Source organism: Echiichthys vipera (genome assembly GCF_963691815.1).
Source record: "Echiichthys vipera genome assembly, chromosome: 14".
NCBI lineage: Eukaryota > Metazoa > Chordata > Actinopteri > Perciformes > Trachinidae > Echiichthys > Echiichthys vipera.
Genome location: NC_139839.1, coordinates 29,075,002 through 29,095,002, shown reverse-complemented (window position 1 = coordinate 29,095,002; position 20,001 = coordinate 29,075,002). Strand labels below are relative to the sequence as shown.

Here is a 20,001-nt window from a genome sequence, read left to right as displayed (position 1 = left end):
TAGTTTTGCATCATACTCATCTGTTTTAGACTGGTGGATCCCCGTCTGGGACTGGAGGGGCTGGATCGCCTCTTCCTCGTCTCCGACTCCTTCTTTCTGTGGACTCTCGCTTGTTGGTACCTGGCTCGGCACGGTTCTGCTCTCCACAGTCATCATACTCTGAACACACAGGAATGTCAGAGTCAGTTTAACCACATTTCTCATCTCCCACTTCTGCCGTTGGGTTCCCTTCATCCTTGATTCGCGTTTTTGTGCAGTGGTTCAGATGATACCACGTGGTGCTCCCTTCGACCTAGACAGCTGTCGGCGTGGCCCTGACCACCTGGTATGGTCCTTCCCAACGCGGTTGATGCCACTTCCTCCGGAACACCTTGATCCACACCGAGTCTCCTGGTTTCAGTGGCGACTCCCCCTTCTGCTCCAGGCTCTCCTCTCGTGCTCTTTCCTGTGTGTAGATAGTTCTATGGATCATAGTTAGATATTTCATATATGCTTTCAGCTCATTTTGCAATTGTTCAAGCGGTCGTCCTTTTAAAGTACCTCTTAGCTGCGGTGCTGGCATAGGTCGACCTGTTAGCATTTCATGCGGTGTTAAATGCGTTATTCTATGCGTTTGCATGCGATAGCTCATTAGTGCTAGTGGCAAAGCATCTACCCAGTTCAGCTTACTGGCGGCACAAATTTTGTTTAGCCTAGCCTTCAGGGTTCCATTTACTCGCTCAACCATTCCTTGGCTTTGCGGATGATACGCTACTCCTAAAGGTTGTTTAATTCTCAACTGTTGTAGGATACCCTTTGCAACTTTCTGCACAATCGCAGACCCATTGTCAGAGCTGATTTCTGATAGAATCCCAAATCGCGGGATTATTTCTCTTTTCAGAAACTTGACAACCGTCTCAGCGCTCAAGTCTTTAGATGGTGTAGCTTCAACCCATCTGCTGAATCAGTCGATTACCACAAGCATGTATCTTTTGCCTTGAACTGATTTTATCATATCGACATAGTCCATAACTAGATAGATAAATGGACCTTCTGGTACTGGAATATGTCCGACATGGGTTTTCACACCTTTCTTTTCATTACTTTGAGCACATACTTCACATTGGTTTAACACCTCGTTCACCATTGCTTGCATATAAGGCGACCAGTAGCCTTGTTGTTGAATTTTCTTACAACGTCACTGGGGCCACCAACAAACCGTCTCGTGACCTCCATAACCCTTGTTCACTCATTGTTGCCCCTTGCCTTCTCCAAATGTCTCGTTCATCCTCAGCCGCTTCTTTTTGTATCAAAATGATGTCTTCCAGGGTGGCCACAGGCTCCAATGTCATCATTGGGGCCAAAATAGCTATTTGACACTTAGCAGCTGCCTTTGCTGCTTCATCAGCTGCATTGTTTCCGCAGATAACATCATCGTACCCTTTCCGGTGTGCCTGGCACTTTATTATTGCTACCTTTAATGGAAGCATCATTGCTGCAATTAACTCTTTAATTTGGCTGCAATGTTGAATTGGGGTCCCATCGGATCTCCGGAACCCTCTTTGTTTCCACACAGACGCAAACAAATAACACACTCCATGTGCATATGCTGAGTCCGTATATATGTTGGCAGTTTTTCCTTTTGCTAATTTACATGATTCAGTCAATGCTTTTAGTTCTGCTAGTTGTGCTAAGCATGGCTGCTCACACATTTCCGCTTTCTCTATTATGTGCTCGCTACCCTCCTGTTTGACTACGGCATTGCCCGCATGGGTCCCTACATGGTCTCTGTAACATGAACCGTCAATAAAATATGTAACGTCGGTCTGTAACAATGGTGTATACTCCATGTCAGGTCTTAGTCTGGTATATTTTATAGTTTCAGCGACACATTCATGGGGCTCCCCCTCTTCCTCTGATGGCATGAAATTAGCTGGGTTTGATGTGTTGCAACTCTTTATGGTCACGTCAGGATACGTCAGCAACGTCATGTACTGTAAGCATCTTGCCTGGGTTATGACAAACTTGCCTTGATTCACCAACTCAACGATCTTGTGGTGTGTCAGGATGGTCACTGGGTATCCCATGTTCACCGTTGCCGCCTTCTCATATGCATAATGCACTGCAGCTAGGCCTTGATAACATGGAGGACATCCCTGCACAACATTATCTAACTTTATGCTTCAGTATGCTACTGGTTGTTTTCTCCTACTGTGACATGTCTCTTGCATTAATGCTGCTGAAGCATACTTGTTTTGTTTGTTAGCTACATACAAAAATAACTGCTTTTTATAGTCAGGTGTTGCTAGTATTGGTGCATTTTGCATGTCCATTTTTAGAGTTTCAAAAGCTATATTTGCCTCTGTGGTCCACTTCAGTGGAGCTTTTAAAACCTGGGGTGCCTGCCGGTTTCATTAGTTCTCGTAGCGGAGCTGTTTTTTCCGCGTAGTCTTCCATCCACTCAGAACTAAATCCTGTCATTCCTAAGAATTTCATCAGCTGTCCTACAGTATGTGGTTTTGGAGCTCTAGCTATACCCTCCAATTGGGATGGTGAGATTGCTATGGTTCCTTGTGAGATTTTTCATCCCAAATACTCAACCTGTGTTTTGCAGTACTGAAGTTTTGATTTTGAAACTCTGTGTCCTCCTTCTACCAATCGCTGGAGGATTTTGATGGAGTCCTTGTGGCAGTCTTCCAATGTCAGTGTGCAGAGCAACAGATCATCTACGTACTGCAACTGTGTGCCCCTAAGCTCCAGTCCTTCCAAGTCTTGTCTTAGTATCTGGTTGAAAATGTTCGGCGATTCCCGTAATCCTTGCGGGATTCTGGTGTAAGTGTACTGCTTTCCCCTGTAAGTGAACGCATACTGTGAATCTTCATGTAGGGGAATGCTGAAAAATGCTGAACAAAGGTCAATGACATTTGAAATTTTGCATCCGGTGGAACATTTGTGAGCAGCATGTGGGGGTTTGGTACATCTGCTACTTTGCCCTGTACTCGGTCATTTACAATCCTTAGATCATGCACTAACCTGTATTTGGACTTATCAGCTTTCAATACTGGAAATATTGGAGTGTTACATGGACTATGTGTTTCTATCAGAACTCCTGCTTTTAGCAGACCAGAAATGGTCTCACTTATTCCTACATCCGCTTCCGGCTTCAGCGGATATTATCGGCGATTGGGGAGGGTTTCCTCTGGTTTAAGATCCACCTTTACTGGCCTGGCAGACTTTACCAGTCCAACATCAAAATCGTTCCTTGGCCACAGGTGATCCGGCACTTGTTTTAACATCTCTTCCAACAGGTTGTTTTCTGTCACTTCTACATATGTGTCCCTCTGACTCAGAACTTTTGCCATTATATTTACTTCCTGTGGTTTGGCCAACATCGATGTTCCGCACAGAATCTTGATCATCCTTGAGTCTTGCGTCTGAAGTATCAACGGATTGTCGGTTGCTTTCCATTCTGCTTTTTGCGCAGTTTCCATCATGGGACCCAAATCTCTGGCCTTGGCCTTGCTACTTACTAGCAGAGTGATGTGAGGCGCTGATTCTAGAACATTGTGCCATTTATTGATGAAATCATTGGGTTCCACGCTGAGAGCTGCACCTTGTTCACCTACAATGATGTACTGTGTGACTATTTCTATTTCTGTTCCTTCCGTTTCTGTTCTCCACTTTCTTTCGAACTCTTCACTTCTAGCCACATCATAAAACATTGTACAGTGATAGTCTAGTGTTGGTGTTTTTGCTTTTGGGAGTTGTACTTTTAAATATTTCCCCCACTTCTGGAGTGCTTCTGACACTGGCTTTGTGATGTTCCCCAGCCAATATACTTTAGCCCTTTCTGATTGAACGTCCATTTGACCGTCAATGGTGTTTTCTACTGAATTTTGCATATTTTCTGACGAGCGCAAAATTGTCATGTTTAATTTACACAATGCATCTCTTTCAATCAAATTGACAGGTATTTTAATTTCTTCGTTTTCTGTGGTTATTTTCACTGGAGCCGTCATTTGAATTAGCTGCTTTTGTCCCGAGAATCCTACTGTCTCAACAAATCTGTCTGACATGGGGAGGTGCTTCGCAAACTTCGGACCCACACATGTGTGAGTGGCTCTAGTGTCCACTGGCATTGGTACTTGTCTACCTTCAATTCGAACCTGCAGCATAGGTTCTTCATCAGCCTCCACTGTTATCACTGGAAACTGACCCTCCCCTTCAGGATTCTCTGGGCAACCCTAGTATCCAAAATTAGGTCTTCCCCAGGGGCCTGCCGAGCCTCTAGCTCCACGTTGCATTGTCCTGCCTCTGCCCCCTCTAAATGCATTGTTCTTTGGACATCGGTCTGCAAAATGTCCTGGCATGCCGCACTCCCAGTATTCACCACTGGTTCGCCGTGGTCCTTGTCCTCTGTAGGGACCTCCCCTTGAACGAAATGCTTTTCCATATCCACCCCATGCACCACGGGATTGTTGGTATCCATTGGCAGCTTCTGGTGGTTGTTGCGCTGGTGCAGGTGGTTGTGGGATCTGATTTTCTTGTATCTCCTGTACCTCCATCACTTGTGACTTTTTGTTCTTTCCTTGCAGCTCGTTGAGTTGTTACTGTGTCAGTTTCTGCTGCAAGTTTCTTTCAGCTTCCCCTTCTGTTTTTATGTCTTTACGATGTTTTTCTATTGCGTGTACCACATTGTCCCAAAACTGTTGGTGTGACATTGATGTCAGCCCTACCACCTCTTACAGCTTGCTCTGGACTGGGGCTGGCATGGCCTCCACAATGGCGTTCCTGAACAATGTCATCAGCACTGGGCTGTTCTCAATCTCCTCCTCAGTTTCCTGCTTCCACCTTTTCATCTGCCTTGTGATGTACGTGGCTGGGTTCTCAGTCTCTGAGAGCAACTCCCCCTTAAGAGCCTTTGGATCAACTCTCGTGGGTGTGATATGCGTTGAACTCAGTTCCATCTGCTCTTGGTTCTAACATCCACCCATTTTGGCTGTGTTTGAAAAGGTTCTCCATTGCTGCTGCCCCAAAACATCTTGCCCATACCGCTTTTATGTCATAGAGGGCCAGCATTTTTCCCACAGTTTCTTCTTCAAATGCTCTTATCCATTTGCAGGCGCCTTCGTGAATGTCATGGGAGACAAGACCTGCAAGGTCGACTGTTTTGCCACGGCACATAATGCCCCTGAGTGCCCTTTATTAAAATTGGATACTGACCTGCCTTTTATCTGTCTGGTTTACGTATGTTTGCCCATTTCTTTGATAATCTTGGGATATCCTTAATGTATTCTGGGTATTTGGCCCCCATTATCTCAATTGGGCGTGCAGTCATTGTTATGTTGCTGTGTTATAATGGCGATGCTAATATTTGATAGCACTTTTGCAGAAGTGAATGCTATTTCTATGTTGTACTGGTGGTAAGTTTAGGCCTAGCTTACCTTGGTTATGCTAAGCTCGTCTTTAGTGATATTTGAAATAAATTGAACCATTAATTCTTTAGCTGTAATGCTAGCTAGTTTAGCCTTAGCTATATTGGTTATGCTATATTGGTTATGCTAAGCTAGGATATGGCAATACCCAAAGTCTAATTTGATATGCTAGGTTTTTAGCTCAATGCTAATTAGCTTACCCTTAGCTATGCTAGTTATGCTAAGCTATGCTAGTTATGCTAAGCTAGGCTATGGTAATAGCTGTAATCAATTTTAAATGCTAAGACTTAGATTAGCCTTTCAGGCAGCTATGCTATTTGGGCCTATAGCTAACTGCTATGTCCTCTCAGTTGGTGCTATCTGTTACACCCCCCTCCTGTCTGGCAGTCTGCCAAACCACTCCTGGCAAAAGTGACGTGTACCAAGAATTTTAATTGCACAAACATTTGATTCAAAATGGCGATCAGGTTTTAAAATGGCCGCCCTCCAAGCCACACCTAACTCCTAAATTTCAACTGCGCCACAACTCCAAAATGGCGATTGATAACACAACCACAACTATTTCCGATTTTCTTCTGCACCACTGTTCCAAAATGGCGATTGGCCTCTATAGCCACACCCAACTTCTGAATTACAACTGCGCCATAACCTAAAAATGACAATGCTCGCAAAACCGAATTTATTTAATTCACAGTATGTACTTACACAATTCTATTTAGCTGTTTTTCCTCTGATCACAGCTAAGCCACATGAACTTTTCTACTTGGAACCATGAAAGTTCCCTCCAGTTTCTCAAAACACATGCAGTATCTCAATACGCCACGCTCAGTCAAAACGGATTTCAGACACACATGAACATATCCTTGTTGAAAAAGAGTCAGTGAGTGATTAACCCGTTCAAATATTCTCTAGAATCAAGTTTATGGATCTACATATATATTTATAGGTTATAGATAGATTTTTACAGATCTATATATCGAGATTTTATTAATTGTTTATTTATTTATTTATTTGCGATGCTAACTTTCCCTTATTAACTGGTGCTTTACATATCATACATGCAGTGTTTATATGAGTTTATATATTTCTATGGGAGTTTTCATAAGCAATGTGTTCCTTACGGACTGAATTACTTTATTTGTGAGCCTTTCACTAGATCATTTGAGACACTTTTTTCTGTTTGCTGTGTGTGTGTGCGTTCATATCTTTACATTCCAGTGCTCAAACAGATCCTGCTCAGTTTCTTAGTGAATTTCCTTTCACGTATATATAAATGATTTAGTTGACTCTGTAGTACCACGGTGATCAGCCCGTGGCGGTAGCGGGTCAGCATGTGCGTGTGACCTATATAGACAGACTCTAAAGTGCACGCCCCTCCATATTATATTTCCAAACTCTTTAGAAATATCCTCTTAAGCCAATACCAAAAATTCAGTTTGGTTTTTTATTGAAACATCCACTCCCCCTTTAACAATCACAATGACCGGTCATCCACACACACCCCAATTTCACACTTTTTCTGGCCAGTATTCTTTTTCTTTTTTTTTCCCTTTTTTATCACAGCTGCTGACACAGTCCATTGTTTCAAATTATTGTTATATCATGGCAAATTTTAAAGAATTACAGCAGCTGTCCTGCATGCAGGAATACACAAGAAGGCCAGAGGCCTCCCAGCTGACTCAGCCTGTTCAACTTGCACCTCCAAAATGCGACCCTGAGTCGAGGCTGAGCCTCAACAGGCATACAACTGTGCGAGATAGGATAAAAGTTCCTACCTTTTTGGCGCCTTCTGCACAGCCCCTGCAATGGTGAGCTCAGCCGTCGTCCCAGCGAGCAGGTCCAAACCGATCGAACGTCCGGGGTCACCAATTTATGGTAGAACAATGTATTATAAAAATAGAAAGGTCTACAAGAAGGAGTCAGCAGAGAGATCTCACAGCAATCAAGGAGAATTTATTGAATCAAGGTTTGATGCACTCATCACAGAGTTCCAAGATCCACAATAATTAATTCCAATTCCAAGTGTCTCTTAACAGAACTTCCCGTCTTATAACGAGGCTGACAACACTTCCACGCCCCATCAGGTTTTTCCAATACACACTCAGTACATTTACAATAAGTGGCGTCTACTTGGTGTCCAGACGTCGTCATGCCCAAATACAGTTCTATTGTTTTCTAAACAGAATGTGCTTATCAGGCCTATGTCCCCAGTACACGGTGACCTCGGCCTGTTATTCACTTTCTCAATCATATTTTCTTCCACAAGAGCAGACCTGTCCCATGTTTAGTCCTGACTCTGGGGACACAGAACAGACCTGTCCGAGACGATCTAAGACGATTCGAAGGTACGTAGCTAAACAGAAGATCTAAAATGTATTTTGTGTTGTGTTCCTCAGGTGGACACTCCGAGTCCGTCAGGGGCTTGGTCTCACGGGTGGCACATACTGCCCTCTGCCCCTTCAACATCAACAAGATACCCTCTGACTATGACATACTGCTGCCCCCACAAGGTACCCAACCCCGACCGGAACACATCCCCAGCCCCACCTCCCCTCCCCCTGTCATAGCTTCCTGTCTGTTTGTGAAATGTTACTTTTGTCATGTGAAAATCCCCCAAAAGAATAACATTAACTTTAGTATCATTCTATTTAAACCATGATCATTATTCCAGTAGCATGTAGCAGAGTTTGCATGGTCTTCATTTGAATCAGAATGAATGTTCACTGCAACAAACAAAGTAAATCTAGACTTTATATAGTAGTCTGATACAATATGAAGACTCAGTATGTGCTTTTACTGCATGTTTGATGTCAGAAGCACCACTTCTTGGTTCTACTAACCCAGACGACCAAGCAAGCCAGCTTGTACCTCCTGAGACTTTATAGCAGTGTCAGCAGGTTTCCCACATGTCCTGGAAAACCTGGAAAATCTGAAAAATAGTTGTCTAATCTTCCAGGCATGGACACACGTAGAAAACTATTTAAACATGCACGTATTTCCTTAAACTGAGAATGAACTACTCCGCTATCTATCAGAGCTCCATCTTGCTGAGCTCTATTCAGTATCATATTAACGTCCAAGTTTATTTGCACCTTTAAACAATAATTCAAAGGGCTTTACATAAAACATTAAAAGCATTGGGGGGAAAAACACAAACAAAGGTGTTTTGAATGAGCTGTTATGTTGTGGAAACCTGCTGTGTTGGCTGCTGTTTTAAAGCAGTGAAGACAAATATATTTTTTTTATCCAAGTGAAACTACTTAAAAGTTTTTTGCATGTCTAAATTATGTGATTGGATCCAGCATTCTAGGCAACAACTCTAGCCAAAATGTGCACACCTGACTCCCCTCCAATTCAAAGTGTTTTTATTCTGTTTCTGTCCTCTAAAATGTCTACAGTGACTAGAGTCACTTGTTGTATCAAAGCAAAATTTGTCACTAGAGAGGTGTTTTCACATTCCTCTCCTGAAGGAGGATGTGTCTGTGAACTTCTCTGAGCTCTGACATTCAAATGTATTCAGGCAGCTTTAGTTGTTATGTCAATAAAGTAAATAAGCCATCACTGTCCGATATGTGAAGCAGGTTGCCTAAATGTCCTTTTCTTGGTGGGCCAGCCAGTGTTTAATCAAGCAATTTTAAGATGAGATTCGTATTAAAGGTCAATCCCCACATGGATAAATTAATCAGCGTTAACACATTCATGAACCCATTTATTAAAAATCACCAGACAGAAGGATTACAATTATACAAGCAGTATTCAGAGCCACAATGCAAACTCAGTTTAAATCAGTGGATTGCACAATGAGCTACAACCACAGAAAATGTTTGAAATAATTGTCCAAAAGGTCCAAATAGTGTTCCCAAACAGAAACAGACCAAAGTTAAATCATAAAACTATTTTCGGTTTTCAAGTACAACAAAATAAAGAAAGAATTAAGCAAATTTTCCGTTTGCTTAATTCTGTTTCAGTTGTTTTTCATATGTGTGGAGCATCTTCCCAAACAATTTAACAAACAATCTTTGAACAAGTGAATCTCCAACACTGTCGGAGTTTTCTAAGAATTGTAAACACGCGACCATGTAGAGACATAATTTACATGACATCGTGCAAATAAATCAATAACACATTTTATGTTTATTGGCATGTAAGAGATCATTTCATAGATAAGTTGTAGCCACAGAATGCACTTCTTTTAAATCAGACTTCCACAGACAGGAACATACAGTTTAATTGTATTCTGTGATCTCTGCCTCATCTCATACCAGTTAGATCATCCCTGAAAAAGAATAGATTGGGAACCCTGGTGAGCCACAGGACTAAGTATCAACTATGAATCAGAGAACAGCGGAGGGTTCAGTCTTGTGCGGTTTTGTTGTGTTTCAGCATTAGAAGACCCCTACAGCAGCCGCCCTCCATCCCACCCTCCTCCACCACCAGCACGACACAGCTTCACTGACCTCTCCTCCTCCTCTCAGTCCTCATTCTGCAACTCCTCCACGTCCTCCTCCTCTATCAGCACACGGCCACACAGACCCTCATCTGGACAAGAGCACTTGCTGTTAAACCCTGGTCAGTTGGCAAACTCATTTTGTTTCAATCATAATTGTTAAACAAAAGTGAAACATAAATTTAGTGCAGTCCTGTGGTGTTTTGTATTTTCTCTCGGGTTGTTTATTATGCTTACCAAAAGGGGAAAATACCCTCTGCACACAGCATTACTTTGTTGACTGATGGGGAAAGGCTTCTTTACCTGAATTTCTCTGTCCTCTGTGGTTTAGACACAGTGTTTGACATGCTAAACAGTGCTGCTCCTCTGCCTCCAGTCAGACGACACACAGAACATGTGAAAGGCTCCAGAGGCTGCCTGGAGTTCCACCATTTATCAGCCAGTCAAGGTATTTACCTCTCCTTCTAAACAACTAAATGAGGAAACGCACACATATGACTTCAAAAAGATAACCTGACTCCTCCAGATAAATTGATTCGCATTTGCTCCGCATATCTTTTGGGAGGGTGAGAAAATACTGGTTGCTGATTGGATAAACCATCTGTCTATCACCAACATACGGGTCAAATCAACCAATCAGATCACTGAAGCATATGAAACCAGAAGGGAGATCACAGACCTCCTCCAAGGCACCCCAGTCAAGAAGTCGTTTTTCTGATTATTCAGACACTACATGTATGCAGCAAAAATGTCATTTTTTTCAAAGTTGAAGTCTGTACATTTTGAAGACTTTTTTTAAATTTTTTTATTATATTTTCTCACATTTGCTGAAACTGTAATTTTATCCTGATAGCACAATGAGACAGACGGTCTTTGAAAAAGTCATGTATCTACCCCTCCATCTTGTTTTCCTGTCTGCTCCCAGAATCCTCGCTGCTCCTAATGGTATCTGCTAGATCCCACTATGCAAAAACAGAGCCAAGCTGTCTCTGATGCAGTGTCAACAACTGCTCTGAACTCATTGAACTGATCAAACTGTGAAACTAGGCAGCGCTGATCAATAGTGGTGTGAGGAGATGCTCAGCTCACGAGACAACACACAATATTGGATTCACAAACAAGACGAGATTTGAACAATATTTACTTCCAGTATTTTCTTTACAGGTGCAGTTGATTTTAGCAGAGAGCTGTGGTGGGGCAGCAGGTGTCTTTGCATCGTGCTCATCTGCACTATCTTCTTGCAGTGCTGACATACTTTTTCTGTCTTGTCTGTCACTCTGTTGCCATTTATTGTTTCCATCGGGAATCCAAAACACTGCCACACAAGCGATTTAAAAGTGGCGGCGAGATCTTTTACGCTAATTTCGAGGTCAAAGCCAGACTGCCACATGCTGGCTGCTGCTCTGCACTTATGTACTGATATCACGAGATAACTTTACAAAATTTTAATATCACAAGATCTCATCAGACCTATATTGATCAAATATAAATCAAGATTCTGTTACATTTGTCACATAAAGTGTTTTCCGAAATATGTTAGTGCACCGTTAAGCACCACGTTACATTGCAAGTAGTTTTTCAGTAATCCTGCTGACAGACAAACAAACAGACAACCCCAGGCGAAAACTTCCTGGGCTTAGGTAAATAAAGTTGAACATACATATAAATGCATGTTCTCTGTGTTTTAGACATAAGTCATCGAACATATCCTGCCTGGACATACTTTATGACCAAAAAAGATCAAACGTTGTACTCTAGGAATTAAACATTTAAAGTGTGCAATTCAATGAGGAAATCATTTTTGGGAGCAAAGGAAAGAAAGAAGAAAGTCTTCCTTTGTTGAAAGCATAATGTATGCTCTCGTGGGCCCATGAGTCTCATCAATATGACCAATATGAACAGGTCAGTCTGGGACGCTCTGTCAACAATGACTGTAGGAGTTACTTGGTGCAGACATGCAAAGTTGAATTCCAAAACAGCTTAATTGTGTTTATTTCAGTAGTTTGTAAGGACATTGCTTACTTACAGTATAAATAAAGGTTCTGTGACAAGCAGCACTGAGTCTACAAACGTCACCTTGACCACCTGCAGTATAACACTCCTGTTGTTTCTTCCTGTGTGCCAAGGGCATTGTTCCACTGACATTATTTCTCCCCTCTCTCTCTCTCCAAGTACCGATGGACTGTTTGCAGGCCCCGGCCCGGCCTCCCAAGCCGCTGCCCAGGAAGATCCCTCCAGACATTCAGCCGGGCAAACCCCACAAGTTGGAGTCAAAGAATGTGGATGCCAAAATTGCCAAGCTGATGGGGGAGGGTTACTCATTCGAGGACGTGAAGCGGGCATTGATGATTGCCCAGTACAAAGTAGACGTGGCCCGAAACATTTTGCGAGAATTTTCCTTAGTGGCCCCAAGACTGAACCTCTAGTCCTAGAGACGTGTGAAAGGGGAGCACAACAATGACGCTGTGCCTCTGAATGGACTGACTAAAAAGGGCTTTTTCATTCTGCTTGGCCTGGGACTGTTGGACCCACAATATTCAACAAAAACAAAGAATTACTTCAAGAGACAGAGATGATGCTGCACAACAAAGTGGCTAAAACCAAAACGCAGTAGAATATAGAATGAAAAAAGGGAGGAAAAGAGCATCTGTGAATGATTTAAACCTGTGAAAAAAAGCAGCAGGCTTGTTGTGGTTTACAGCAAGCTTTGCTGGTGCTGGCCTGATTCTACTGCTGCTACTGTTGCTTTCACATCCTGCCGCCCTCCAGATTAGTTTGAAGGGCCTTTCAATAGAACAAGATGTTGCTTTCTTACAGTATATGCACATCCTATTTGTAGGGGTTGTTTGTAGTTACAACCAGTGGGCGGAACCAGACTCTTCTCTAACTCCTTTTATCACTTTCTTCTCTTCTTGTTTCTTTTTTCACCCACTCCCTCCTTACCCTCCATGTGTTGTCCATTAGAGACAACTGCACTGTTTGCCCAAGGTCTAGTGAGTCAAGAGCAGTTAGATGAAGAAGATGAAGCCTGTGGATGCCTTATTGATTCATTTGTTTCCCCAGACCTGAAGAACTGAGCACTCTTGTATTTGTCATGGTATATAAGTGGGACAAGAAGAGTAAAGCAGGAAGACACTGAGGGCCCGTCCACACACGGAGAGGCGTTTTCCTGTAACTGCACAACTTTAGTATCGTTTTGGCCTACCATCCACACGGCCGGCTGAAAACGGTATCTTTTGAACCCGGGTCCCACAGTGGAAAGATTTGAAGAGGAGAGAGACTAACCCATAGATTGTTTACTGAACTGGACTCTGAGCCACATGCATGGGAATTAATTAGGCCGACCACAGATTTCTCCCTTTCCCCTGATGCTCTGAATAAGGAGCAAAATCGGCCCCTAGTCTCTAATATAAAGTTTCTAAGAAGATGTGAAAGTCTCTAAATCTAGTGAGAAAGTGCCCGCCTGTGAGTGCTTTGGGACGGGGAAGGGGCTCACGGCAGCACCCTCTGCTCGTTGAGGACACTAATTGCAGAGTGATTGGTGCATCAGAGTCCAAAACACTACAACAGTCTCCAATAACACCAGAATTTGAAGAATTTGATTTATGTTACCTTATTGTCACTCTGATCCTTTGCCACCTTTGTATTGAAACTGTTGCACAATAGTTTCCCTCGGGATAAATAAAGCTACTTGAATCTTGAATCTTGAAGAAACTGTGGAAAGATTTCTCTTTAGGATGGAGGAGGATTTGGGAAGTCTCCAGATTTGGAGAGAAACTCTCCGGTGTTTGTATTCTCCACAGCGTCTCCCCGTCTCTTCTTCTCTGTTGTTGGTGTATTTCTGTGGCAGTTACAGCTCCACATCCAGGCCTGGCAAGAGTACTACAGAGTTTGGAGTCTGTTTACCTGGTTTCCTGTGGATGCAGACAATCAAACAAGAGCAAGTATAACAGTTGTACAGTGTATCAAAAAAAATAAAACAGGAACAAAAACAAAAACCCCCAACATAAATCCCACTATCCCTCCCAACATGTCAGACGTAGTCACAATAACCAACTAAGTAGTTAAATAACATACAGTATAAGATAAGTAGATAAGTAAGGTACAATGAAACCAAATACAGTAAAAACTGACGTAAAACCTTTTAGGAACGACAGAGAGAAAAAAGGTTGTTTTTGATCGTGTGGATGTACCCTGAATTATACCATTGCACACTGAGCTCCTCTCAGGCCCTGTTTTGCCCTTTAGTGATTAAGTGGCAGATGATACTTTAAATGATTGATACTTTAAAAAAAAAATTATTCACGACAAAAGCCAGACGATCGTGCCTGCATTTCAGCACAAGCTCTTCAATGACAGCAGCCATCCTGCAGTGTTGATCAAGCCCCCACTACAGCGACTTCCTGGTTGATCCAATCAGGAAGTGCCAAAAACTGCAGTTCTCTGAGTGTCCACTAGGGGTACAGCAACTGGACTTGGTTGCCTAGTTGCTTTTGACTGAAATTGCTTTGGGGATAATGATGACCTGGACAAATGAGAACATTCAAAGGCTCCACTAGGAGTAGTTTAACAATAGAGCAGTTTCTCATATGAAGGTTCTCATTTGTCCAGGTCATCAGTATCCCCAAAGCAATTTCAGTCAAAAGCAACTGGACTTGGTTATTTGTCTAGGAAGACATTTTGCCTATCATCCAAGTGGCTTCATCAGTTCATGTACACATCTGACCAGGCTGGGACTGGTCCAACTATCTGGTTTGGAGATCCAGTTATTACATTTTTCACAAGGCCGATGTGCTCACTGGAACCCTTTGTGCTCCACGTGCCAACGACCGTCGTTAGAGTGACAGTTGTTGGTGGGAAGTTGGTTTCGACTTCCTTGTACTCTATTGAGTCTTAACGATAGTCGTTGAAGTCACAGGCAGCCATTTGTGAACTGTTGTTCTTTGAGGTTAGATTGTTGAATCTCCTTGGAAGGGATGAAAGGGCAGCATTGTAAATTGAAGATAAGTGGTGTCTCAGACCTCCTCTGTTTAGCGATGGTTTCAAACCATCTGTCCTCTCTGTCCAGGATGTGGACATTGTTATCCTCAAAGGAGTGGGCTTTCTCGTTGAGATGTAAGTGGACAGCGTCCAGGCCTGAGGAGTTAGCTCTCCTGCGTTGGGCAATGCGTTTATACAGTGGTTGTTTTGTTGGGATGGGATGTACTAGTTTCCATCTGTTTGTGTTACTGAGTTTGAAATACACAGGGATGCAGTGTTAGTTGAAGATCCTCCTGAGATTCTCTGATACCCCAGCCACACACGGAATGACGATGTTGTTTCTCTTGTTTTCTTTTTCAACCACTTTGATTTTCTTTCTGGAAGCAGCTGCCGTTTTCACAAAGGTCCAGCTGGGGTAACCACAAGTTGTGAGGGTGTCTCTCAAGTGCTTGCATTTTTCCCCTTGGGCCTGTGAGCTGGTGGGTACGTTATCAGCTCTGTGTTGCCGGGTTCTGATAACTCCAAGCTTGTGTTCCAGGGGGTGGTGAGGGTCGAACAGTAGATATTGATCCGTGTGAGCGGGTTTTCTGTATACCCCTATGTGGAGGCTCCTTTCATTCTCCATATGGACGTCACAGTCTAAGAAAGGCAAACTTTTGTCCTTGACTTCTTCTCTGGTGAACTTGATGTTTCTGTCCACTGAGTTTATATGTTCGGTAAAATTTGCACCTCTTTGGATTTGATTTTAACCCATGTGTTGTCGACATATCTGAACCAATGGCTCAGTGTTATTCCTTTGAAGGAGTTCAAAGCCTTGTCCTCGACCTCCTCCATGTATAGATTTGCTACAATAGGGGATACTGGTGAACCCATGGCACAGCTGTGTTTTTGTCTGTAAAAAGTGCCATTAAACTGGAAATACGTGGTGTTCTCATTGACCCCCATGTTAAACAGGCTGTTTTTCTCAGCATATTTAAACCTATTTAAGGCCTGGTACAAAAAAACATTCCAGTCTGTATGTTTAGGTCATATCTCCATGACAACATGGAGGGGGGTGAATTTTTTTGTACCAGGCTAGTTTTTATTTTATTGGAGGTTAAAGTTTATGAGTAATTTGGGGCGTTGCCTCTTAAGTGACAGCTACCCTCTGGCCCTCACGTATCCTTGGAGGCTAGTTGTCAGGATTAGCATGCTAACTACTTCATCTCGACATGGACTGCGGTCATTCGTGCGGTGATGTTTGTGACAAGATGGTTTGCTCTTTGATCGACTGTACAAAGAGATGGTTTTGGAACACACTGTGTTAACGTTAGCTCTGTTATGCGAATTAACTTTCACCATGACTTGCAATATAACCTATTATCTATGGCACATACACCAGATGTTAATCTGGAGCAGATTTTTTTTCTTCTTTGTTCATAAAAAGACCATCAACAGAGAAGAAGAGATGGGGAAACGCTGTGTAGAATACAAACACCGGAGAGTTTCTCTCCAAATCTGGAGACTTCCCAAATCGTCCTCCATCCTAGAGAGAAATCTGTCCACTGTTTCTGGTGTTAGGGGAGACTTTTGTGGTGTTTTGGACTCTGATGCACCAATCACTGCAGTTAGTGTCCTCAACGAGCAGAGAGTGCTGCTGTGAGCCCCTTCCCCATCCCAAAGCACTCACAGGCGGGCACTTTCTCACTAGATTTAGACCAATCACTCTGCAGTTAGTGGACAAAACGATACTAAAGCTGTGAGGTTACAGCAAAACGCGTCTCTGTGTGGACGGGCCCTTAGACTCAAGGACAAGGCTAAACACAAATAACCGGCACATGTTAAACACCAAATCCAAAACAATAGTCCAATGTTATTACATCTCTCACCCTGTCTACTTTAAGACTTCAGACCACATAGCTATTTTGTCCTGTTCCCATTTTGGTCTCAGGCAGTTCTGCCATCAAAAAACCATACTAAAGTTGTGCAGTTACAGGAAAACACATCTTTGTGTGGAGGGGCCCTAAGGCACCTACACTAGATGTTAATCTGGAGCAGCGGGAGGATTCGGGCTGTGAGGGTCGGTGTTTTACAGTCTATGAGCATGGTACTGTGTTTAATATCAGTTTAAATCATAGATCATAAATGCTGGCTGCCTTCACTCCCGGAGCCAGTGTGTTTTCCACTAGACTGACAAGGACTCCCTTGCACTCGACTCGTGCAGCCAGTTTAATCTCCGCTAGAGACCATCTAAAAAATCCTGGTCCCGTTACAAATTTTTTTTAAATGACTTCTGCTTACTTCCGGTTTGGGAAAATAATCTCAACATTGACTCCCACACACGTTTATCTAGTTACGTATTCTGTTAGCCTAGCTCCCACATCCCAGTTAATGTGAGCTAATGTGGCTAATTCTGTAAACGTCACCCAGACGGCCGTATCTTCCTCCCCCCAACGTCAAATCAATTACCTTTTTTGGTAAGAGGAAATGAGGCGGAGTCAAAGTCTGACAAGTTGTTGACTCCCAGAGGTGAATATGACTGGATCAGTTTGAGAGAACGGACCCTGACGGAGAGGCTACGTCCTTTTTTTTATAGTGAGCCAGATGTCATCCGATAAAGCTCAGAAAAACATGTGCTCAGCAGCTGTCACACTGCACCGCCAGTCTCCATTCAGCTACACAGCTATCCTATGGGGAGAATGTCTCGTTCTCCGAGTTCCAGGAATCTCAATCTGATTTAGCGTGAAAGTCACAAGATAGTTAGCAGCCATTCTCCATTTTTTCTGATGGTGAGCTGTAGTGTGAACACAGTAGAGAACAGAATACTGCAGAGCATTCAAACATTCACTGTGCAGTACAAGTTCAAAAAAATGTACCTCAGAATCTGGAACTAGTTTTATTTGACTGCAAGATGTCTCACCAATGCATCTATTGGATTTGTTGAAAAAAGGATTGTTTTATTACCACTTTTCATCTTAGAGTAGTATGAAGATGTTGGCAGCTCTGTGCCAGACGTGCTTGGGGTTCTAGCTTGCCATAAAAAGGGCTATGTTTACCTAGATATTATTCTCATACCAAATCAGTTAGAATTATTCTTTCATTCAAGTTTTCCAGGATTATTCCAGTTTATAATTTGGGAGTTCATTTTATTATTTTGACCATTGGTTATGAAAACATTGTATTTCCACAAATAATTGTTGAGATCTGGAAATAACATAGCATAAATATGTTTATGTAGATGAGGTTTTTTTCTCTTCCACATACATTTTTCTAACCTGCGTCTTATATGAATGTGTTATTCTGTTTAATGTGTTTCTGATCTCAGCATTTTGTAGGGTACAATATTCTTTGTACTGATACAAACCAAAATGACCCTGGATGAATATGGCATTAAAGTGTAACTCTGGCATAAAATTATCCCATGGTCTTTTTTTACACTCATCAAATAAGCCATCCAGACAGTTTTTTTCGTGTATGAACTATTAACGGAGAAATCCGAGAGTCGCTAACAGCTGGATGTGGCTAACACTGATGGCCTTGGGTAAGTACGGTGAAGGCATTCAAACGTCTTTATTAACCACTAAAACTGCTCAAAATAACAGCAAACCTCTGCAGCAGCATGAAAAGAGTCCCTACACAGAAAACAAAGCACCAATGGGCTCCTTCCTTTTGGATTGACTTTGGTAATCCACCTGAAAGATGCCCCGAGCTAATCAATGTTAGCCACGTCCCGCTGTTAGCAACTGTTAGCGACTCTACCGGATATCTCCGTTAATAGTTCATAAATGAAAAAAACTGTCTTGATGGCTTATTTGATGTCTGAAAGTATCAAAAAAGACGACGGGATGATTTTACGCTGTTATTTCACTTTAAGATTGCTTCATGTAGAATTTGAAATGAAATTGTCTCCTTGATGACCTCTTTACAGTCACATAACACTTGGTACTTCCTAACTACAGATAGATAATAGAAGCATCTTTTACGTATCTAGAAGTATTGTCTGGGAAACATCAGGCTGACAGAGATGGACAGTTTACTTATGGTTCTAATATGTCATCCTTTTTAATATATATCAGGACTGTAGTTACTTCTATTATATTAAGAGGTGATGCATAAAGTTGAGCTAGGCACCTTGGCACGGTGCAGCATTTGGGTCTGTGTGTTTTTGACAAAAAAGCTGAGTCTGTTTGGACCGAGGTTCCCCTTCGTGCTGTAAGGCAGTCCAAAGCGTACCGAGGGACAAGCTAAATAATACAGCGACACATAGCAATGACCCAGACCCCCTTCACAGTCATTTTCTTTATCTCTCTCTTCATCAACAATGAATTCGAGCTGATGTTGATTGATTTTGGTCTCCTTTGTTTGAGGCTCCTCAAAAAGCAGGAGGAAATGATGATCCCAGTCCTAATGATTCAAGATTCAAGAAGCTTTATTTATCCCAAGGGAAATTATTGTGCAAAACTTTCAATTCAATTTCAATTCAATTTTATTTATAGTGCAAAATTATAACAAAAGTTATCTCAGGACACTTTACAGAGTAGGTTAAGACCACACTCTATGACTTATTTACGAGTATAGAGTTTATAGTATATAGTTCTATAGTTTATAGAGTACAGTGGCAAAGAAAACCTTCCCTATAACAGGCAGGAACGTCGGACAGACCCAGCTCTGTGGAGGACGGCCATCTGTCTTGACCGGTTTGGGAGTAAGAAAAGGAGAGAGAAAGAGTGAAAAGACGGACAGATGGACAGACAGAGACAAACAGACACACTTCCAGAGATGCAAGCAACCAAAGCGTAACAGTAACTATAATAATATCTATAGTAATGTGAATATGACTTATGTGTTATGGCAGTTAATACAGCAGAATAGTTAAAACAAGCACAGCTAAGGTGATAGAATATGACAATGATAATAATTATGGTGGCAAACATGATCAATGATGAGTAGTGGCAATAGTAGCTACGATACAGCGAGACATACCACTGATGGTGTTTTCATGGCTACAAATCTTATAGTTTATTAGACTAATGAAAGTATATATGACTAACAGTGATAATAGCAGCAGGAAGCGTCATGCAGGACCACAGCAACAGGCACCACCACGATCAGCAGAGACCTGCGAGACCACAAAGCACAAACAACTCCGGGGGAAGAAGTTGAATTAGTTACATGCATTGA

At 42.4% G+C, this 20,001-nt stretch overlaps 1 protein-coding gene across 2 annotated transcripts in view; it reads left to right on the top strand.

The window, feature by feature from the left end:
• The window catches only part of cblb (Cbl proto-oncogene B, E3 ubiquitin protein ligase), a 147,994-nt gene extending 129,816 nt beyond the window's left edge, over positions 1 to 18,178 (top strand). The window contains exons 16-19 of one of the 2 annotated variants that reach the window (XM_083926749.1): positions 7,811 to 7,924; positions 9,798 to 9,983; positions 10,238 to 10,309; positions 12,034 to 18,178. In XM_083926749.1, the coding sequence (XP_083782875.1) occupies positions 7,811 to 7,924; positions 9,798 to 9,983; positions 10,238 to 10,309; positions 12,034 to 12,287 (626 nt within the window). In that variant the 3' untranslated portion in view covers positions 12,288 to 18,178. Of the gene's footprint in view, positions 1 to 7,810; positions 7,925 to 9,797; positions 9,984 to 10,192; positions 10,310 to 12,033 lie in introns of both variants that reach the window. The other variant, XM_083926748.1, reaches the window with a different exon arrangement.
• The last annotated feature ends 1,823 nt before the right edge of the window (positions 18,179 to 20,001 follow it).